The sequence below is a fragment of the Mirounga angustirostris genome, unplaced genomic scaffold (assembly GCF_029215605.1).
Source record: "Mirounga angustirostris isolate CCGP_5_RB_7025 unplaced genomic scaffold, mMirAng1.0.hap1 SCAF_4, whole genome shotgun sequence".
NCBI lineage: Eukaryota > Metazoa > Chordata > Mammalia > Carnivora > Phocidae > Mirounga > Mirounga angustirostris.
Window position 1 is genome coordinate 108,857,622 of NW_026991712.1, and position 24,190 is coordinate 108,881,811.

General features: G+C 35.9%; 1 protein-coding gene and 1 pseudogene across 2 annotated transcripts in view; one reads left to right on the plus strand and one right to left on the minus strand.

Moving 5' to 3' along the window:
• Positions 1-24,190, plus strand: part of DPYD (dihydropyrimidine dehydrogenase) — an 800,443-nt gene that overhangs the window by 208,888 nt on the left and 567,365 nt on the right. The window contains exon 6 of one of the 2 annotated variants that reach the window (XM_054512729.2): positions 16,257-16,489. The exons of the other annotated variant lie outside the window; for it this stretch is intronic. Within the exon in view, the coding sequence (XP_054368704.1) occupies positions 16,257-16,271 (15 nt within the window). The 3' untranslated portion in view covers positions 16,272-16,489. Of the gene's footprint in view, positions 1-16,256; positions 16,490-24,190 lie in introns of those variants that run through there. 2 annotated transcript variants of the gene reach the window in all.
• LOC123859355 (large ribosomal subunit protein uL22-like) lies at positions 7,406-7,986 on the minus strand (annotated as a pseudogene).

The following is a 24,190-nucleotide window of genomic DNA, read 5'->3' on the forward strand; positions in this document are numbered from 1 at the left end:
CCCACAAACCCTGGGTCCTGGATCTACAATAATCCTTCACTGGCCAGAAAAATAAAATAATAAATAAAATAAAAGCTTTTTAGTAACGTGCATAAACAAAGAAAACAACTAATCCACATACGCTCATCTTAACAACCTATTTTAATATAGTTGCTTCATGTCACACAAAAACCTCATTTTATGAGTTGTGAGGTACAGTGACTGAGGTAAATGTTGCTAAACCAACAAAGTGCAATATTGTGAACTTGCAGCCAGAAAACCTGGGTTTAGAGTGAGTTTGCATTGATGACTTATAACAATATCTGCAGCAAGTGAGAGATTGTGAAATGATGGAAATTAAAGCACTAGCTTTGTATTGTAGATCTGCCTTTATTAGATGTGAATTTGGGGTATTTATTCATTTCATGGAGCCCCTTGTTGCAAATAATGGACATGATCACATTTACCTGAAGGGTTATTTTATTTATTTTTTTCCCTCTTATTTATTTATTTATTTATTTATTTATTTATTTATTTATTTATTTATTTATTTATTTATTTTTATTCCAATCTTTTTTATTACTTTTGATGCAGTGTTCCATGATTCATTGTTTGCGTGTAATACCCAGTGCTCCATTCAATACGTACCCTCTTTAATAACCATCACCAGGCTAACCCATCCCCCCCACCCCCTCACCTCTAGAACCCTCAGTTTGTTCCCCAGAGTCCATAGTCTCTCATGGTTCGTCTCCACCTCCGATTTCCCCCCATTCATTTTTCCCTTCCTGCTATCTTCTTCCTTTTTCTTTTCTTTTCTTTTTTTTTTTTTTTTTAACATATTATATATTATTTGCTTCAGAGGTACAGGCCTGTGATTCAACAGTCTTACACAATTCACAGCACTCACCATAGCACATACCCTCCCCAATGTCTATCACCCAGCCAATCCATCCCTCCCAACCCCCACCACTCCAGCAACCCTCATTTGTTTCCTGAGATTAAGAATTCCTCATATCAGTGAGGTCATATGATACATGTCTTTCTCTGATGGATTTATCTTGCTCAGCATAATACCCTCCAGTTCCATCCATGTCATTGCAAATGGCATCAAATTCCTTTTGATGGCTGCATAATATTCCATTGTATATATAAACCACATCTTCTTTATCCATTTATCTGTTGATGGACATCTTGGCTGGCTATTGTGGACATTGCTGCTATAAACATTGGGATGCATGTACCCCTTCGGATCCCTACATTTGTATCTTTGGGGTAAATAACCAGGAGTGCAGTTGCTGGGTCATATGGAAGCTCTATTTTCAACTTTTTGTGGAACCGGATAGTGTTTTCCAGAGTGGCTGCACCAGCTTGCATTCCCACCAACAGTGTAGGAGGGTTCCCCTTTCTCCACATCCCCGCCAACATCTGTCATTTCCTGACTTTTTAATTTTAGCCATTCTGAGTGATGTGAGGTGGTATCTTATTGAGGTTTTGATTTGGATTTCGCTGATGCCAAGCAATGCTGAGCACTTTTTCATGTGTCTGTTGGCCATTTGGATGTCTTCTTCGGAAAAATGTCTGTTCATGTCTTCTGCCCATTTCTTGATTGGATCATTTGTTCTTTGGGTGTCGAGTTTAATAAGTTCTTTATAGATTTTGGGTACTAGCCCTTTATCTGATATGTCATTTGCAAATATCTTCTCCCATTCTGTCGGTTGTCTTTTGGTTTTGTTGACTGTTTCTTTTGCTGTGCAAAAGCTTTTTATCTTGATGAGGTCCCACTAGTTCATTTTTGCCCTTGCTTCCCTGCCTTTGGTGATGTTTCTAGGAAGAAGTTGCTTCAGCTGAGGTTGAAGAGGTTGCTGCTTGTGTTCTCCTCTAGGATTTTGATGGACTCCTGTCTCACATTGAGGTCCGTCAACCATTTGGAGTCTATTTGTGTGTGTGGTGTAAGGAAATGGTCCAGTTTCACATTCTGCATGTGGCTGTCCGATTTTCCCAACACCATTTGTTGAGGAGACTGTCTTTTTTCCACTGGACATTCTTTCCTGCTTTGTCGAAGATTAGTTGACCATAGAGTTGAGGGTCCATTTCTGGGCTCTCTATTCTGTTCCACTGATCTCTGTGTCTGTTTTGTGCCAGTACCATACTGTCTTGATGATGACAGCTTTTGTAATAGAGCTTGAAGTCCGGAATTGTGACCAGCTTTGCTTTTCTTTTTCAACATTCCTCTGGCTATGTGGGGTCTTTTCTGGTTCCATACAAATTTTAGGATTATTTGTTCCATTTCTTTGAAAAAAGTGGATGGCATTTTGATAGGGATTGCATTACATGTGTAGAATCTCTAGGTAGCACTGACATCTTCACAATATTTGTTCTTCCAATCCATGGGCATGGAACGTTTTTCCATTTCTTTGTGTCTTCCTCAATTTCTTTCATGAGTATTTTATAGTTTTCTGAGTACAGATTCTTTGCCTCTTTAGTTAGATTTATTCCTAGGTATCTTATGGTTTTGGGTGCAATTGTAAATGGGATTGACTCCTTAATTTCTCTTTCTTCTCTCTTGTTGGTGTATAGAAATGCAACTGATTTCATTGATTTTATGTACTGCCACTTTACTGAATTCCTGTATGAGTTCTAGCAGTTTTGGGGTGGAGTCTTTTGGGCTTTCCACATACAGTATCTTATCATCTGCAAAGAGTGAGAGTTTGACTTCTTCTTTGCTGATTTGGATGCCTTTTATTTCTTTTTGTTGTCTGATTGCTGTGGCTAGGACTTCTAATACTATGTTGAATAGCAGTGGTGAGAGTGGACATCCCTGCCGCATTCCTGACCTTAGGGGGAAAGCTCTCAGTTTTTCCCCATTGAGAATGATATTCACTGTGGGTTTTTCATAGATGGCTTTTATGATATTGAGGTATGTACCCTCTGTCCCTATACTCTGAAGAGTTTTGAACAGGAAAGGATGCTGTACTTTGTCAAATGCTTTTTCTGTATCTATTGAGAGGATCATATGGTTCTTGTTCTTTCTTTTATTAATGTATTGTATCACATTGATTGATTTGCGGATTTTGAACCAACCTTGCAGCCCAGGGATAAATCCCACTTGGTCGTAATGAATAATCCTTTTAATGTACTGTTGGATCCTTTCGGTTAGTATTTTGGTGAGAAATATTGCATCCATGTTCATCAAGGATATTGGTCTGTAATTCTCCTTTTTGATGGGTTCTTTGTCTGGTTTTGGGATCAAAGTAATGCTGGCCTCATAAAATGAGTTTGGAAGTTTTCCTTCCAATTCTATTTTTTGGAACAGTTTCAGAAGGATAGGTATTAATTCCTCTTTAAATGTTTGGTAAATTCCCCTTGGAAGCCATCTGGCCCTGGGCTCTCGTTTTTTTGGGAGATTTTTGATGACTGCTTCAATTTCCTTAGTGGTTATAGGTCTGTTCAGGTTTTCTATTTCTTCCTCGTTTAGTTTTGGTAGTTGATACATCTCTAGGAATGCATCCATGTCTTCCAGATTATCTAATTTGCTGACATAGTTGCTCATAAAATGTTCTTATAATTGTTTCTATTTCTTTGGTGTTGTTTGTGATCTCTCCTCTTTCATTCATGATTTTGTTGATTTGGGTCATTTCTCTTTTTGATAAGTCTGGCCAGGGGTTTATCAGTCTTATTAATTCTTCCAAAGAACCAGCTCCTAGTTTTGTTGATCTGTTCTACTGTTCTTTTGCTTTCTATTTCATTGATTTCTGCTCTGATCTTTGTTATTTCTCTTCTCCTGCTGGGTTTAGGCTCCATTTGCTGTTCTTTCTCCAGCTCCTTTAGGTGTAGGGTTATTTGTGTATTTGAGACTTTTCTTGTTTCTTGAGAAAGGCTTGTATTGCTCTATACTTTCCTCTTAGGACTGCCTTTGCTGCATCCCAAAGATTTTGAACTGTTGTGTTTTCATTATCATTTGTTTCCATGAATTTTTTTTAATTTTTCTTTAATTTCCTGGTTGACCCATTCATTCTTTAGTGAGCTGCTCTTTAGCCTCCATGTATTTGAGTTCTTTCTGACTTTCCTCTTGTGATTGAGTTCTAGTTTCAAAGCATTGTGGTCTGAAAATATGCATGGAATGATCCCAGTCTTTTCGTACCAGTTGAGACCTGATTTGTGACCTAGCATCTCTTCTGGAGAATGTTCCACGGGCACTAGAGAAGAATGTGTATTCTGTTGCCTTGGGATGGAATGTTCTGAATATATCTGTGAAGTCCATTTGGTCCAGTGTGTCATTTAAAGTCTTTATTTCCTTGTTGATCTTTTGCTTAGACGATCTGTTCATTTCAGTGAGGGGGTTGTTAAAGTCCCCCACTATTATTGTATTGTTGTCGATGTGTTTCTATGCTTTTGTTATTAATTGGCTTATATAATTGGCTGCCCCCATGTTAGGGGCACAGATATTTACAGTTGTTAGATCTTCTAGTTGGATAGACCCTTTAAGTATGGTATAGTGTCCTTCCTCATCTCTTATATTATAGTCTTTGGTTTAAAATCTAATTTGTCTGATAAAAGGATTACCACCCCAGCTTTCTTTTGGTGTCCATTAGCATGGTAAATGGTTTTCCACCCCGCCACTTTCAATCTGGAGGTGTCTTTGGGTCTAAAATGAGTCTCTTGCAGATAGCATATCGATGGGTCTTGTTTTTTTTTTATCCAATCTGATAGCTATGTCTTTTGATTGGGGCATTTAGCCCATTTACATTCAGGGAACCTCTTGAAAGACATGAATTTAGTGCCATTTTATTGCCTGTAAGGTGACTATCACTGTATATTGTCTCTGTTCCTTTCTGGTCTATGTTACTTTTAGGCTCTCTCTTTGCTTAGGGGACCTCTTTCAATATTACTTGTGGGCCTGGTTTGGTGTTTGCAAATTCCTTTAGTTTTTTTTGTCCTGGAAGCTTTTTATCTCTCCTTCTATTTTCAGTGACAGCCTAGCTGGATATAGTATTCTTGGCTACATATTTTTCTCATTTAGTGCTCTGAATATATCATGCCAGTCCTTTCTGGTCTGCCAGGTCTCTGTGGATAGGTCTGTTGCCAATCTAATGTTTCTACCATTGTAGGTTACAGACCTCTCATCCCGAGCTGCTTTCAGGATTTTCTCTTTGTCTCTGAGACTCGTAAGTTTTACTATTAGTGTTGGGGTGTTGACCTATTTTTATTGATTTTGAGAGGGGTTCTCTGTGCCTCCTGGATTTTGATGCCTGTTTCCTTCCCCAAATAAGGGAAGTTCTCTGCTATAATTTGCTGCAATATACCTTCTACCCCTCTCTCTCTTTCTTCTTCTTCTGGGATCCCAATTATTCTAATATTGTTTCATCTTATTGTATCACTTATCTCTTGAATTCTGCCCTCATGATCTAGTAGTTGTTTATCTCTCTTTTTCTCAGCTTCTTTATTCTCCATCATTTGGTCTTCTATATTACTGATTCTCTCTTCTGCCTCATTTATCCTAGCAGTTAGAGCCTCCATTTTTGATTGCACCTCATTAATAGCCTTTTTGATTTCGACTTGGTTAGATATTAGTTCTTTTATATACCCAGAAAGGGTTTCTCTAGTATCTTCCATGCTTTTTTCAAGCCCAGCTAGTATCTTTATAATTGTCATTCTGAACTCTAGTTCCGACATCTTACTAATGTCCGTATTGATTAGGTCCCTGGCAGTCAGTACTGCCTCTTGTTCTTTTTTTGAGGTGAGTTTTTCCATCTTGTCATTTTGTCCAGAGGAGAAGAGATGAATGAGAGAACAAAATTCTAACAGGGTAACAACTACCCCAGAAAAATATACACTAAACAAATCAGAAGAGACCTGAAACTGGGGGAAAAGAAAGGAAAAGAAAGAAAAAAGAAAAAAAAAAAAAAGAAAAAGATAAAAACAAACAAACAAAAAAAAAACAGAATATGATCAAATATGATCCGGCTGGTGCATAGATCAGTGCCACAGACTAGAGATTTAGGGTATATTTTGGTCTGTTAGAAGAAACTGTATCCCAAAATTTTAAAGAGAGAAGTATATATATACATAAGTATATATATATACTTTTGTCACTTATATATATATATATAAGTGTATATATATATATACATATACCAAAAATAATGTTAACTAGTATGAATGGATAGAATATGACTTTATAAATGAAAAATAAAAAAGATTTTTTAAAAAAGGGATTGATAATATGTTGTTTGAAAAAGGGGAAAGTAAAAATTCCAAAAAAAAAAAAAAGAAAGAAAAAGAAAGTTAAAAAAAAAATTAACTTTGAAAGACTAAAGACTCATGGGAAAAAGCCATGAATTCTATGTGCTGTATTCCCCTAGTGCTGGAGTTCTGCTGTTCTCATTGATCAGTAAACTTGGTCTTGGCTGGCTGTTCTTGCTGATCTTCTGGGATAGGCGTCTCTTGCCATGGTTCTCAAATGTCTTTGCTGGAGGCGGAATTGCCCCGCCCTTGTGGAGTCCGGGCTAAATAATCTTCTCCGGTTTGCTCTTTGTAGTTTTTGTTCCCTGCAAGCTTTCCATACAGCTTTGGAGGAAGAGTGAAAATGGCGGCCTCCCAATCTCTGCCCGTAGGAGCCGAGAACTCAGGCCCCACTCCTCAGTGAGCCCTCAGAGATAAGCAGTCACTCACTCCCATCTCCCTGGTTTCGGACCGCACTCCGTGCTCACCTGGCATGTGACCGAGTGTTTCTATCTCTGGCACACAACCCCGTGTGGAGTCTCCAAAACCCAGCAGATTCCTGCTGTGGGCTCTCATGCTGCTCCTCTTGGGGGAGGAAGGGGGGTCTCCCCAGATCTGCCGGTTTTAGGTCCCTGCTGGAAGAGCAGTGGCCTGACTGTCCCCCGGATCACAGTTTATGGCAACCCCGAGTTGAGAGCCCACTCCTCGGCTCCGTCTCTGCAGCCTGCTTCCCTGCTCCGATACCTGGGAGCTCTGCCGCACTCAGGCACCCCCAGTCTTCCTGTGACCCTGAGGGTCCTGAGACCACACTGTCCCAGTGAGGGTTCCACATCCCGCTTAGCCACTGGAGCGACATCCCTCAGCGGAGCAGACTTCTAAAAGTTCCGATTTTGTGCTCTGCTGCTCTATCACTTGCCAGAAGTGGCCGACGGAGGCCCCCTCCCTCTCCATCTGTTTTCCCGAATATCGCCACGGATTCACTTCTCTGCATGTCCTACCTTCCAGAAAGTGGTCACTTTTCTGTTCAGAGAGTTGCTGCTATTCTTTTCTTCGATCTCCTGTTGAGTTCGTAGGTGTTCAGAATGGTCTGATCCCTATCTACATGAATTCCTGGGACTAGACGAAATTTAGGTCTCCTACTCCTCTGCCATCTTGCTCCTCCCCTCCTCTTTTTATTTTTATTTGCATTTATTCTGTGCAGAATTTACTCCCGGGCCTTAAGTTTTTGTTTCTTCAGTTTCTTCTGTGATATCTTTTTCTTCTGTGCAACCTCCTCTTCTGGTTTAGGAACAATTTGCTCTTTTTCCATAAGGATCATCTTGATGTGGCAGGGAGAGCTCACATGTGGGTTAATCTGACCATGAGCCCTGTAGTATCTACGCTGCATCTTGGGGGATTTGTTCACCTGGATGTGCTCAATGACCAGAGAATCGACATCTAAATTCTTAAGTTCAGCATTACTCTCTGCAATTTTAAGCATGTGCAGTAAAAAGTCAGCAGTCTTCTTGGGCCACCAACCCCCTGTCCAGCCCCACTGTTTGGCCTGGGCACACCTACCAACCCCAGCATTGTAGCGACGGAATGGTACACACTACTTCTATAAAATGACGTCTTTCAGATACTTGGTGGCTTTTTGGATATACATACCCTTGATGGCCTGGGCAGTTTCACATGTGTTCTTAAAGTGAACATGAAGATTTGAACCTCTTGATTTACATTATTTCGTAGGGTTTTCTGGGTCAAGCAAATAGTGAACCATTTTCAGAGGTCACCTCAGGCCGCTTAGGGGAAAAGAAGAGTGGTGGCTCCTCCTGAAGGATTATTTTCAAGATTAGTCAAGTTCTAAGTGCAGTACCTAACATTGTCCAGTGCAATAGAAGTTTGTTTAATGTTAACTATTTTTTAATCAATTTGATCCTTAGTTTCCTCATGTCTGAAATGGGAATAACATTACCTAGTTTTCATGTCTCAAGGGTGGTTTATCAACATTTTAAAGTCAGATATCACAAAAATGCATTGAAGTGCTATACAGGTATGGTGTACTTTTATAACTCTACATCCAATATATATACTCCTGTGGGCTGCTTACAGTTTAGAATGATGTAGTTTTATTGGTTTGAGTTTTAACAACTTAAAAATATGTATTTTCACAAATATATTTGATGAATAGAAGTATAAAATAGTAGCAAGCAGTGATATTGTACCAATATGGATCACTTGTAAGAGGCATGAGTTAAGATTTAAACCACCCATTTTAATCCAAAGTATAATGATAAATGAAATATAATAAGCACACAATAAAAGTCAATAGCTGAAGTAAAAAGGAATGTAAATACCTTTTGGGCCCAGAAGTGTAGAAACATTCAACAGTGAACAAAGGACTTGGGTCTCTCTCTGCTAGGCTCTGCATAAATAGTCAGGAGCTGCTGGGGAATTTTACTGGTGTAGGGTACTAAGTACCCAAAACATTATGAGGGATAGAAAACAAGACTCACCTACCCCTGGTAGAAAGTTAAATAAGTAGGTGCAACTACTTTGGGCCTGGGCCTTATATGAAGCTTCTGAGAGAAGCAGAGACAGCTGTGACCCAGTGGTTTAAGCATGTGCATAGTGACACATTAACTTGCTTCTGTGATATGTCTAAGTAGTGCCTGGGGACTGGAGCTCTGGGCTTCCAGTAAGAAACCTGGTTGTGTAGTTGGGAAGAGGGAGAGGTAAGGCTGTTGCAGGTTGGATGTCACTACATACTTGATATAAGAAACAAGAGCAAGTGCAACAACAGAAAAATTCCACTTAGGATAGGTCAAACAAAAAGTTCAAAACTACATTAGAAGAGCTAATGCTCCCAGTGATAATCAAGGCTCAACCCAGAGATGATGACTGTATCCTACTGAACCACAAATAATACCATCATCGGGTCTTTTAAATAAATAAGCATAAAACAATAGCCATGAAAATAAGATAAAATTATATATTTAAAAAAAACCAACAATGAGTTTGGTATGAAAAATAGTTGATTAGAAATATTCGGTGAAATTACAATATCAAAAAAAAGTTAAATTTTGAAGTGGATATAGACACAGATGTAATTGGTAAACTAAAAAAAAAAAAGATCTGAGAAATTCAACTAGAGTATAGTAAAAAGATATAAAGAAAGGAAAAGTATAATGGAGAAGGTAAGAAGCTTAGAGGCTCCAGTATACAAAGAGTTCCTGAAACAGAGATTGGCAAAAGCAGTCTTAAAGCAGTTATGTTAGAGAATTTTCCAAAAAGAAAGGAAAAATTTAAGTCCCTCACCTACACCCATGGTTGCAATAATGTGAAATACTGAAGATCACAAAGAATCAGAGCTTCCAGAAAATTATAAAAAAAGATCACTTTAAAACCAAATGACAAGTAAACGGACCCCACACTTCTAATCAGCATTATTAGATGTGAGAAACAAAGGGTACAAAATTTTTAAAGATCTAAGATAGGACATTAATAAAAATACTTTTCAGACATTTTAAATCTAAGGTGGCTCATTATTTAATTTGTTATTTATAGAGAACTACTAAAAATGAGTTATTCTTTAGTATGAATGAAGGGAACCTGGAATAAAAGAGCGGGTCAACAAGGAGCGAAGAAACCAGCAAAATATAATGGTAAAAATAATTAGTGAGTGTAAAGTAATTATAAAACTTATTTTGGGGTGTTAAAAATAAAAACAAATAAATTTTTTTCCAATATTGACAAGGAAGGCATTTGAGTTGGAGGTGGGGAGTATAGTGGGTAGTTAAGTGTCCTTGGGGTCTTCTATGTTGGGAGGAAAAGGGAGTACTTAATAACTTGAGAGTATGTTTTTAAAAACATTGAAATATCAATGTTAAAAATTTAAAACTAATCAGAAAAAATATGGAAATACAATCTGTAACTTTCAAGCAATCATAGAAACAAAGAGAGGTAGGTGTGGAGAAAACAATCCAGTGTTGACAGGAAAGCCAAAATAAAACATAAAAGAGAGAGAAACAAAGAAAAAGCAGAGTAAACAGGAAACATAAAATGGATAGCAGAGACACATCCAAATATATAATTAACTACAGTAATTTACATTTGTTAAATTTGTGTATGGAAACAAATATGACTAGTATCGTTTTAAAATAAATACTATAATCAGCTGTATGATGTCTAGAAAAGAATGACCTTAGCAGAAAGTTTGAAAATAACATGGTTGAAAAAAGATATGCTATGCAAACACTAACTATAACAAGTTAATGTAGTGATACTAATATGTAACATAAGTAGAATTTTGAGGGGAAAATATTAATAAAAATTAAGAGAAAAATAATCAAAAAAGAATAAATGTCTTAAAGGATGTAACATTCATAAGCTGTATATATGTTGCAACACAACCTTACCCAAAATTAGTAAGGTTTTTATTTGAATAAGATTCATTAGATTGATTTAATAAATCAAAAGCTTCCTGTAATCCCCTAATATAGAGTGAATACAACCTTTTCATACACTTGTGTAACATTTATGAAAATTGACCATGCACTAGGTCAGAATAGTTACATATATATTTCCAAATGAGTATATATGACTGTACTTTTTCTACTACATAACTAAATTAGAAATAAAAATATTATAAAAATGAAACAATAACAATAACAAATTTTTGTCTGGGAATTTAAAAAAAACACATTTATAAATGATTCATGGTTTAAAGAGGTCATCACAATTGGAATTACACAATATTTAGAACTGAATGAAAACTGCTGACAACCTATGAAATGCAGCCAAATTTGCTTTTATATGAAAATTTATTGTGTTAGGTGTGTATAACAGGAAAGATAAAGTGATGTCTATCTTAAGGAGGTAGAAAGAGAGCAAATGGTGCGGGGATGGGTGTGGTAGTGGTGGTAAATTCTAAAAAAGAAGAAAGGAAATGAAAATAATAGAAAAATAACAAAATAGAACATAAAAGCAAAAATAAAGATGATCTACAAAACAGAAAGCTGGCTCTTTGAAAATAGTAAATGCTTGTATGGCATATCATATAACAACCAGTGCATTTTAGTTATGATTTCCTTCTAATTACTGTTCTTTTATTATTTTCTTAATCTGCTTACAAGTAACATTGGCACCAGTTAATCATTACTGCTATTTTCCCAAAAATCATATAAATACAGAATAAGCAATTGAAGCAGATAGGACTGGGGAGGATCTCTCTAGTCCACCTCTCGTCCCCTGCAAGCAGTAACATGGATTGCCTGGTTCCTGGCAGCTTTAGTGTCCAACTCTAGCTTTGAACACACATCCGAATGACTAGCTAGGTACTAAGCAGTGTCTGGGTGCAAAGGATACAGTGATGAATAAGATAGGGATGATACTAGCCCTTGGGGAACTTACTGCCTAGTAAGAAAGAAAGACAATTGGGCACCTGGGTGGCTCAGTCGGTTAAGCGACTGCCTTCAGCTCAGGTCATGATCCTGGAGTTCCGGGATCGAGTCCCGCATCGGGCTCCCTGCTCAGCGGGGGGTCTGCTTCTCCCTCTGACCCTCTTCCCTCTTGTGCTCTCTGTCTCCCATTCTCTCTCTCAGATAAAAAAATAAAATAAAATAAAATCTTTAAAAAAAATAAAAATAAATTAAAAAAAAAGAAAGACTTAATTGCAAGCAAATTACAGTGAAGTGCTGAAGAAGCAGTGAGACTGTACTATGGGAGCCAGCAGCTAGGAAACCTAATAGCCTAGCAAGGAGGGGAAGTTGAGCTGAGAAAGTGAAGTTTAAACTGGGTCCTGAAAAGTGTTCATGAAAGGCAGTGAGGTCAAGAGTGGGTGTGTATTCAAGGCACAGAATAACGTGAGCAAATCCTGAAGGCAAAAGAGTACATGCACTGGTTAATCTGAACCTGCATATGGTTTTGGATCAGTAAAGTTTCTCATAACTGAACTACATACCTGTGTTTTCAAATTGTATTTGGTCAACTTTAATTCAATTGCAGCTTCAAATCCCAAATATAACATACAGTGTATTTGTAATAAAAATATGAACTGTAATAGAAGAATAATAACTTAGGTGTCAGTTCCATTGTCTATAAAGTGAGCAATCTTACCTAACTTTGAAGACTGGTAGGACTGGAGATATAAATGTTAAATACCTAGGAGAGTGCCTTATAAAGAGAAGGCATTAATTTCAGGAGGTTATCATCATTGGTTCATTCAGTCTTCACAATAAGTTGCTGAAATAATTATTGCTTCCTTAATTTTAGAGCTGACATTTAGAGAGATGAAGTCATCTCCAAGATAACATGACTTTTTTTTTTTCTTTTTTAAGATTTGTCTTAGGTATTATCTTTCCTTCCTTCTAAGTAAGTTTTCTTTCTCATGGCCTCCAAGAGCACCATATGTGAAAATGAAGCCTACATGGGACAGGTTGATTGTAATAATTTTTCTGTTTTTAAGACATGTGAATACTCTGTTCCCCAGAGAGCTATTTACTAGTGGATCTACGTTTTATTCATACTGGTTTCTAGTGCATTGAGGGCATGTAAAATATTTACTGAATTAAAGTGGAAATTGAATGGAACACAGTATTCTGATCTCAAATTACATGGTATTTTTACCATGCCAGAAATGTCTCATAATAATGTTTATTTCAATAATAAGAAAATAATGAAATAAGATCTTTAGGAATTACTAATATATTAATAATTTTGATAACTGAAAAGTTGACATGACATGGAGTTTTTCTTTTTTCCCATACAGTTGAAACAAAGTTCCTACTTTTGGTGTCCCTTGTTTAATGTTGTGAAGAAAACTGTCAGGTAGCCTAAGAATTTTTCTTCTCAAAGGATGACTGCAGTGAATAGTATATACTCAGTATTTCCTTTCACTTCTTTTACAAAAGGAAGCAAGTTACAAAGAAAATTACATAGAAGCCTCTCTTGGAAGGCATGTAATTTGAGGTAACTTACTTTGGATGCACAAATACCAATCTTTCTTTATTTAAAACATTCAAAATGTAACCAGACGGCCATACTACTAATAAATAACTCAAGGAAACTGAAACCAGCAAAATAAAAATCTATTACTTTTATTAAGATTTTTCTTAGACCTCCACTGATAAAATAGTATCTTTTTAGGAATTACCTGAAATTATGTTTTATTTTATAGTGAAAGCAAGTTAAATGCTCACAAAAACATAAACCTCTTAAGAGGTACAAAGAATACAAAAGCCTTCACACAATTCATCCTTCAACTATGGAGGCATTCCAAAATTTCCAAGAATATTTTATTTGTCTTCATTTTGCCATAGTTTATTTTTGCTGTTGCTTGGTTAATAAGAATAAATAGAGTAACTGAGTAAGAATTATAGCTACCAAAAATTTATGTTTATTTTCATTATGTGCCATTTTTGAAAGTAAGAAGGATTAAAATGAGAAAAATTTGCCCTCCAGTCAGAATTAGTAAATATCCTTGCATTTGCCATGTTATGTCCTTTTTAATTTAGAGAGCACTATATAATGATTAGAAAATTATTTTGCTTCTGTCTCCAGTATGTGAGGAGGCTTAGGGGTAAATCTCATGGTCTCTGTATCTCAATCTTCTAATTTCTATAATCAAAATAATCTCTCCATTGCTTCAAAATAATGTGAAAATTATGGACTAGAAAAGTCAAGTCAATTTGAGTGATGAAAGAAATAACACTTTTCAGAGGAGTGAAAGGTCAGAAATCACAGGGTGACTTATGCAAGGAAATCCTCTTTAAAAAGTTCCTCAAGAAGAACATTCACTTAGGGCGCCTCGGTGGCTCAGTTGGTTAAGCGACTGCCTTTGGCTCAGGTCATGATCTGGAGTCCCAGGATCGAGTCCCACATCAGGCTCCCTGCTCAGTGGCGGGTCTGCTTCTCCCTCTGATCCTCTTCCCTCTTGTGCTCTCTGTCTCTCATTCTTTCTCTCTCAAATAAATAAATAAAATCTAAAAAAAAAAAGAAGAACATTCATTTATAAATAACAGTCCTTCTGTATCAATGAGCAAGAGCTATATTCCCTTGGTTACTGTTACTCATTTGTTGAGGCCTGTCATAGGAGTTCAGCAATTTTGAAATTCATCCAAATCTTGTTGGATGCCTACTATGTGATGGAATTTTCCTATGCCTTGGATTACAGATGGGAGGGAAAAAACACTCTGATTACTTCATAACCTATAGGGAAAGTCAGATTGCAAGCTATGCTAAGTGAAAAAAAAATTATGTAAAATCCCTAACAAAGCATGTAGAAGATAGTCAGTGCTCAGTTACTGGTATCTAAACATAATTTCAACAGCAGTAAACCCAGTAATCAGCCCCAAACTAGCTCCTTTAGGGCTAGTTCAAAGCCTTTTTCACTGTTTTATGTAGCACAGTGCTTGTTCATTTTAGGGCCCTATAAATGTTTGTTATATGCTACTGATGAAAAGTAAAATAAGATTCTCTAAGTGCATCAGTAGGAAAAGGAACACTATTAAAAGGACATAAATATAAATTATTTTGATTGAGTATAAGATCATGTTCCTCTTGCTACAGCTAACACCTCAGTTTCTCAAGTTGCAGAATAGCATGCTGGGAAACCAAATGGTATAGTGCAGTGTTTTTCAAAAGCTTCATTAACAGTTGTTGGTTTTAAGTTTAATTTATTAAGTATAATCACCTTTTGTTATTATTTTTTTAAGACTTTCTTTATTTGACAGAGAGAGATAGTGAAAGAGGGAACACAAGCAGGGGCAGTGGGAGAGGGAGAAGCAGGCTTCCCACAGAGCAGGGATCCCCATGCGGGGCTCGATCCCAGGATCCTGGGATCCTGACCTGAGCCAGCAGACGCTTAACGACTGAGCCACCCAGGCGCCTCCACCTTTTGTTATTAGTTGACTATTTTAAGTGTATTAGACTTTCAAAAGATAAATTCATGTATTAGTTTTTTTCAGTTATACATTTCCTATTGAAATATTATATGTGCATAATGATTTCTTATTGAAAATCCCTATAGAAAATCAACAGTAACAGTAAGATTTCAGGCTCTGGAGTAGAATGGTCTTGGGATAAAATCCTTACCTTGTGAAAGTGGCTTCCACATCTGAGAAATGGAAATAATAATTGTACCACCGTAGCAGAATTGTTGAAGACTAAATAAGGTCATTTATATGGTGGTTTAGTATAAAGCCTGACACGTAGTATGTGCTCAATGTATATTGGCCTTATTATTGTAGGGAAATACATATTGAGCATACTTTCCTTGCATCTTTAAATACTTGAATTACTCCCTTGTGATATTGATTAACCTATTTGTTTCCATTATTAACTTGTTTTGGCACTTGAATCTTCTGCTTAAAAAAAAATTGTATCTTAGAAAATTAATCAATGGAATGACAGCTGAAGTTTGTTTTAAAGAAAGGGATCTTTCTCACCTAAAGAGCTTAACTGTCTTGAATTAAGTTTTTGTTGCATTATGAAACAATGGGAATTATACTCCAAGAAAATCTATTAGGAAATATTCTTTTGATATTGTAAACAAGTAGACTTAATATAGCATTTATATATGAATTATTTGTAATTTTAAGTTACATTTATTTGAAGACTGATCTAGTTTTAAAGAAGGAAATTAAAAGTATGCTTTATTACTATTAATTTATTAACATTCTTAAATTTTATAGATTTGTTTTAATTGACTAACTTTCAGGACAAAATTAATTCATGCTGTTTAATCAATAGTATAAATTACTTTCTTCCACTCATACTATCTATGGATTAGTAGTCTTAAGAAAAAATATCACAAGATTTGTTATTGTAAGCATAGTTCAGCATGAACTTTATTAGATATATTAATTTTATAAAATGACAATTGTAGATGTATAAATAATTGATTCACATCTCTTAGGCTTATAAAGTACTTAGATATATATCAACACCCCCCAAATGTTTATGTAGTTATTTAATTGACTTCCTAGCTAATTTTTTAAAAACATTCTGTAATAATCAGACAAAATTCATGGAAGTATATTGTGTACATATGAAATTGTTCATTTTGTGTATTTCAGTTGAAAAGGAGTTGAACGCCACTGTTTTATTTCTTTTTTAAGACTGATTTATTTATGAGCGCCTGGGTGGCTCAGTTGGTTGGACGACTGCCTTCGGCTCAGGTCATGATCCTGGAGTCCCTGGATCGAGTCCCGCATCGGGCTCCCTGCTCGGCAGGGAGTCTGCTTCTCCCTCTCCCACTCCCCGTTTGTGTTCCCTCTCTCGCTGTGTCTTTCTCTGTCAAATAAATAAATAAAATCTTTAAAAAAAAAAAAAAGACTGATTTATTTATTTGAGAGAGAGGGAGAGTGAGCGCGTGAGTAGGGGGTTGCAGAGAGAGAATCTCAAGCAGACTCCCCACTGAGTGCAGAACCCCACACAGGGCTCAATCCCACAAATCTGAGATCATGACCTGAGCCAAAATCAAGAGTCAGATGTTTAACTGAGCCACCCAGGCACCTAGAATACCACTGTTTTAAAAGCATAGAGGGTCACATACTCATTCAGGTCTTGAGGAAGTTGGCAAATATAGCTGATATATCTCAAAGTTTGGGCTTTATGATACAACTATGGCAGAGGTTAAAAATATTGTGCGAAACCTCACATATTTTCTTGAGTCCAATAATGTGATGAAGCCAGCTAGTATCAGCTCTTCAGAGGGTGAGCTGGTTGTTAAATACAACCATTATGAAAAATTAAAAATTAAATTATATAACCTTATAATCATATAAATCATATTAAAAAGAAATGTAACAAATACTAAAAACTCATTGCTTCATAATTATTTATTTCATTTTTATCTTCATTGTGCTCTTGCGGATATGTCTATTATATCGTATGTTGTAAATTCTAATTTCTACAATGATGGAAATGTTCTATAAAACATTAGTCACTAGCCACATATAGTTATTGAGCACTTGAAAAATGGCTGTTACTAAGAACTAAATTTTTATTTTTATTTAATTATAATGAATTTAAATATAAATTTGAATAGTTATATGTGACTAGTGGCTACCATGTTGGACATTAAAAGTTCTACCTCATAGAGTTTGAATAGTAGGTGAATTAGGAAGTAACTTTTGCTATGTAGCCAGGCACTTTTCTAAGTGCTTTATATGAATTAACTTGTTTAATCCTCATAGTAACCCTATGAGATAGATATTACTAACTGCACTTTGAGGAGACAGAGGCATAGATTATGTTAAGGGACTTGTTCAATACCATGCACCATGAGAATAATGGACATCAAGACTCAACCTGTAAGTGGTCTAATTTTAAAGTCAGACCTCTAAAAACAAATTACTGTTCTTTGTGATAAAATTCACAAAATTTTGTTCAAACACTCACTTCATTAGAAACTCTCAAGGTTGATACAACCTATTACAAAGCCAAGGGAGAATATCCAGTGCAATAAGAAGTTACTTAAAAAAGAACGAAAGAGGCAAAAGAATAATATTGATTCATAGATTAGTGTATTGAGCAAGGTAGTGTACTGAGTATTATTAACCAGCTCCTGAGCTCCAGAGCCTGTGGATGCCCATTTCAGAAGTTAATCGTAGTACATGTCTTTCGTGTTATATGAGTAGAGGAGTATGCTTGCTTTCACCCCCTCAAACCCCTGAGAACCTCCAACTCTGTTTTGACACTGGGTAGAGGTTCAATAGACATATCTATCTGGCTCAATATTTGACAGTTTTTTATTTTATTTTTTATTTTTTTAAAGATTTTATTTATTAGAGAGAGCACAAGCATGCAGAGGGGCAGAGGGAGAGGGAGAAGCAGACTCCCTGCCGAGCAGGGAGCTCAATTTGGGGCTCGATCCCAGGATCCTGGGATCATGACCTGAGCTGAAGGCAGACACCCAACCGACTGAGCCACCCAGGCACCCCATGTATTTGACAGTTTTTTAAAAGAACACTTAAAGCTTCATTGAAAAATAATTAAAATGTCCTTAGGTGAAAATTTATATGTATTGTATATTATTGGATAATTACTACTTTATTTGCATACCATTGGGTAGAATTTGTCAGATATGTTCAGTATCTCAAAACTGAACTATCTCTTGCTTCTGGGTGAGTGAGACGAGAGATATTTCAAAAATCCTATTCTATTTGATTGTCCAGCTTAACTTCAGACTATAATGTAAAGTTTTTGGCCTTTAAAGTCCTAAGTAATCACATTAAACTCTCTTTTATTGTATAAGATATCAGCAATAAATGATTCTTTTAAGAAAACTTATGTTTTCTGCTTCTAAAATTTGTTAAAATGCAATATTAATTTATAAATCCTACTAAATTTTTGTTATTATTTTTAAGTTTTAATTTTAATTTCAGTTAGCATACACTGTTATATTAGTTTCAGGTACACAGTATAGTAATTGTTATATTAGTTTCAGGTACACAGTATAGTAATTCAATACTTCATACATCACCCAGTGCTCATCACTACAAGTGCCCTCCTTAATCTTCCTCACCTATTTAAACCATCCCCCTACCCACTACCCCTCTGGTAACCCTCAGTTTGTTCTCTATAATTAAGAGTCTGTTTCTTGGCTTGTCTCTCTCTCTTATTTTCTTCCTTTGATTGTTTGTTTTGTTTCTTAAATTCCACATGAGTGAAATCATATGGCATTTGTCTTTCTCTGACTTATTTTGCTAAGCATTGTGCTCTCTAGCTCCATCTATGTCACTGCAAATGGCAAGAGTTCGTTCTTTTTTATGGCTGAATAGTGTCCCTATATATATAAATATATATATATTTATCACATCTTTATCCATGGGCTGGTACCATATCTTGGCTACTGTAAATAATGCTGCTATAAACATCGGGGTGCATGTATACCTTTGAATTAGTTTTCTTGTATTCATTGGGTAAATACCCAGTAGTGTGATTGCTTGATCATAAGGTAGTTCTATTTTTAACTTTTTGAGGAACCTCCATATTGTTTTCCACAGTGGCTGCACCTGTTTGTATTCCTACCAGTATTCACAAATGTTCCTTTTTCTCCACATCCTCACCAGCACCTATTGATTCTTGTGTTGTTGATTTTAGCCATTCTGACAAGTGTGACATGATAGATCATTGTAGTTTTGATTTGCATTTCCCAGATGATATGTGATGATGAGCTTTCCATGTATCTGTTGACCCTCTGGATGTCTTTAGAGAAATGTCTGTTCATGTCTTCTGCCCATTTTTACGTTGTTTTCTTTTTTGAGTGTTGAGTTTTATAAATTATTTATAGATTTTGGATACTAATCCTTTATCAGATATATCATTTGCAAATATCTTCTCCCATTCCAGAGGTTGCCTTTTAGTTTTGTTGATTGTTTACTTTGCCATGCAGAAGCTTTTTATTTTGATGTAGTCCCAATAGTTTATTTTTGCTTTAGTTTTCCTTGCCTATGAAGATATATCTAGAAAGAATTTACGGGATGCCTGGGTGTCTCAGTCGGTTAAGCATCTGCCTTCGGCTCAGGTCAGATCCCAGGGTTCTGGGATCAAGACCTGCATTGGGCTCCTTGCTCAGCAGGGAGCCTGCTTCTCCCTCTTCCTACCACTCCCTGCTTGTGCTTGCTCTTTCTCTCTCTCTCTCTGAGAAAAAAAAAATTTTTTTAAATCTTAAAAAAAAAAAAAAAGAAAGAATTTGCTATGGACAATGTCAAAGAAGTTACTGCTTGCAGTCTCTTCTAGGACTTTTATGGTTTCAGGTCTCATGTTTAGGTCTTTAACCATTTTGAATTTATTTTTGTGTATGGTGTAAGAAGGTGGCCCAGTTTCATTCTTTTCCATGTTGCTGTCCAGTTTTCCCAACGTTTGTTGAAGAGACTCTTTCTTTCCACTGGATATTCTTTCCTGCTTTGTCAAAGCTTTATTGACCATGTAATTTTGCGTTCATTTTTGGGCTTTCTATACTGTTATATTGGTCTGTGTATCTATTTTTGTGCCAATACCATACTGTTTTGATTACTATAGCTTTGCAATATAACTTGAAGTCTGGAAATGTGATGCCTCTGTCTTTGCTTTCCTTTTTCAAGATTACTTGGGCTCTTCAGGGTCTTTTGTGGTTCCATACACATTTTAGGATTGTTTGTTTTAGGTCTATGAAAAATGCTGGTGGTATTTTGATAAGGATTGCATGAAATGCACAGATTGCTTTGGGTAGTACAGACATTTTAACAATATTTATTCTTATCTGTGAACATGGAATATTTTTCCATTTCTTTGTGTCATCTTCAATTTCTTTCATCAGTGTTTTATAGTTTTCAGAGTAGAGGTCTTTCACCTCTTTGGTTAGGTTTATCCCGAGGTATCTTATGGATTTTGGTGCAATTGTAAATGGGATTGATTCCTTGATTTCTCTTTGTGCTGCTTCATTAGTGATGTATAGAAATGCAACAGATTCGTGTACACTCATTTTGTATCCTGCAACTTTACTGAATTCATGTATCAGTTCTAACAGTTTTTTGGTGGAGTCTTTTGGGTTTTCGATATACAGTATCATGTCATCTGCAAATAATGACAGTTTTACTTCTTCCTTACCGATTTGGATGCCTTTTATTTCCTTTTGTTGTCTTTTACTGTGGTGGCTAGGACTTCCAGAACTATGTTGAATAAAAGTGGTGAGAGTGGACAGCCTTCTCTTGCTCCTGACCCTAGGGAAAAAGCTCTCAGCTGAGAGGATGATGTTAGCTCTGCATAAATGGCCTTTATTATGTTAAGATATGTTCTCTCTAACCTACTTTGCTGAGGGTTTTTATCATGAATGGATGTTGCATTTTTTCTGTTCTCTTGAAATGGTCATATGGTTCTTATCCTTTCTTTTCTTTTCTTTTTTTTTTTTTAAGATTTATTTATTTATTTATTTGACAGAGAGAGACACAGCGAGAGAGGGAACACAAGCAAGGGGAATCGGAGAGGGAGAAGCAGGCTTCCCGCCAAGCAGGGAGCCCGATGCGGGGCTCGATCCCAGGACCCTGGGATCATGACCTGAGCCGAAGGCAGACGCTTAACGACTGAGCCATGCAGGCGCCCCTCCTTTCTTTTCTTGATGTGATATATCACATTAATTGATTTGCAAATACTGAAACACCCTTGCATCCTGGGATCAAATCCCACTTGATTGTGGTCAATGGTTTTTTTAATGTATTGTTGAATTCGTTTTGCTAGTATTTTGTTGAGAATTTTCGCATCTATGTTCACAAAGGATATTGGCCTGTAGTTCTCTTTTTTTAATGGTGTCTTTATCTGGTTTTAGTACCAGGGTAATGCTGGCCTCATAAAATGAATTTGGAACTTTTCCTTTGTCTTCTATGTGTTGGAATAGTTTAAGAAGAATATGTATTAATTCTTCTTTAAATGTTTGGTAGAATTTTCCTGTAAAGCCATCTGGTCCTGGACGTTTGTTTATTGGAATTTTTTTGATTACCGACTTAATTTGGTTTCAGTCTGTTCAAATTTTCTATTGCTTCCAGTTTCAGTTTTGGTAGTTTATGTGTTTCTAGGAATTTAACCATTTCTTCTAGGTTGTCCAATTTTTGGTCATACAGTTTTTCATAATATTCTCTTATGATTGTTTGTATTTCTGTGGTTTTGGTTATTTCTCCTTTCTCATTTGTAATTTTATTTATTTGAGTACCTTCTCTTATTTACTTGATAAGTCTGACTAGAAGTTTATCAATTTTATTGATTTTTTTTCTAAGAGCCAGGTCCTGGTTTCATTGCTCTGTTCTAGTTTGTTTTTAGTTTCTATATCACTTATCTCTGCTCTAATCTTTATCATTTCCTTCCTTCTGCTGGTATGAGGTTTTGTTTCTTGTTCTTTTTCTAGCTTCTTTAGATACAAGGTTAGGTTGTTTATTTGAGATTTTTCTTGCTTCTTGAGGTACGCCTGTATTGCTATAAACTTTCCTCTTAGAAAAGCTTTTGCTTCATCCCAGAGGTTTTGAACCATTGTGTTTTCATTCTCATTTGTTTCCATGTGTATTTTTAATTTCTTCTTTTATTTCCTGGTTGACCCATTCTTTGTTTAGTGGCATGTTATTTTATTTCCATGTATTTGTGGTCTTTCCAGATTTTTTCTTGTGGTTGACTTCAAATTTCATAGCCTTGTGGTTAGAAAAGATGTATGGGATGACTTCAGTTTTCTTGAATTTGTTGAGACTTCTTCTGTGGCCTAATATGTGATCTATTCTGAAAATGTTCCATTTGCACTTGAAAAGAATGTGTATTCTGCTGGGTTAGGATGGAATGTTCTGAATATATCTGTTAAATCCATCTGTTCCAGTGTGTCATTGGAAGCCATTGTTTCCTTGATGATTTTCTACTTAGATGATCTGTACATTAACGTAAGTGGGGTGTTCTTGTTGGATTCCCCCCTTATTATTATATAGTGTCCTTCTTTGTCTCATTACAGTCTTTGTTTTAAAGTTATTTTGTTTGAAATATGTATTCCAAGTCTGGGTTTCTTTTGACATCCATTTGCATAATAGATGTTTCCCCATCCCCTCACTTTCAATCTGCTGGTGTTTTTACATCTAAAATGAGTCTCTTGTAGACAGCGTGGGCCTTGTTTCTTGTTTTTTTTTCCATCTTTTCACCTTATGTCTTTTGCTTGGAGCCTTTAGTCCATTTAATGCTAGTAAATGGTAGTAAATTTTAACATAGGACAAAGCTGTGAGTACTGAACTAAATATGAAAGATTAGCATTTATTCAATTCCCAAATGAAATTAGCTATAGCTCTCTCTGGTTATGTTAAAGGTATGTTTTAAATATTGATTTGTGAAAAGTATGTGAAATCTTTGTGAAAATGTAATAGACCTCAAATACATTTCTATTAATGATTCAGTAAAATATTAATTTTGAATTAGAATTTCATTCTTTTTCAGCTTGTTAAAAAGAAATGAAAACTAAAAACGTGTTGATTAAAAAATAATATGAGAGATAATCTGTGCTATTTGGATAGCAAAGGAAGGAGCAATAATATATATCTGTAATTTGTAAAACCCTAAATTTTGCTGGAAATAAGAAAGTATTATATTACTAATTTAATTTAAACTCATTAATTAGTATGTACACCCTTTTTATATAAAAACACTAGAAATTAAAAGATGAAATCAAATATGATGACTACATTTAAAGATCTTGTGGTCTAAGGGAAGAACCTGATAAGTAAACCAGTAAAATGTGATGAAGTATTAAAATAAAAATGACAAAATGCTGTGGGGACATTTCTGAGGGCCATTTAGCTTAGACTACATTATTAGGTCATGTAGTACTTGTTGATAATAATCTCTTTTTTTTTTAAGATTTATTTATTTGAGAGAAAGGGTGAGAGCAGGGGGGAGGGGCAGAGGGAGAGAGACATCGAGCAGACTCCACGCTGAGCATGGAGCCTAATGTGGAGCTTGGTCTTACCACCCTGAGATCACAACTTGAGCCAAAACCAAGAGTCAGACGCTTAAACTACAGTGCCACCCAGGCACCCCATCTCTAATTTTTAAGTGAGATAATTTGGATATTCCTTAAATATTTTGAATGGCTTTACTTCATTCTGAGTAGTTGGTGATGTATAGGGTAGGAATGCAAGAAAAACATCAAGTTCTATCTCCCTGATCCCTTACTCACAAGGAAAACTCCCTTTGCCTGAGTTACCTATTAAATGCAAATAACTTTGTGAGATAATCTCTTAAATATTACATTATTAACCCTTCATATGTGTATTTATTCATAGGCTACTTCTATTGACAGTCAAGTTTTGATGAGAAGACAATAGTGAGAAAATTTTGATCCATCTTTCCCACTTTTAGTTCTATTTCTCGTTATAGATTTTGAAATTGTTATTAGGTACCTGTAACTTTAAAATTGGAAAATCTTGCTGGCAGATTGACATTTTTATTATTATTTAACCTTAGTAATGCATTTTGCCTTAAAGTCTAATTTGTCTGATACTGGTGA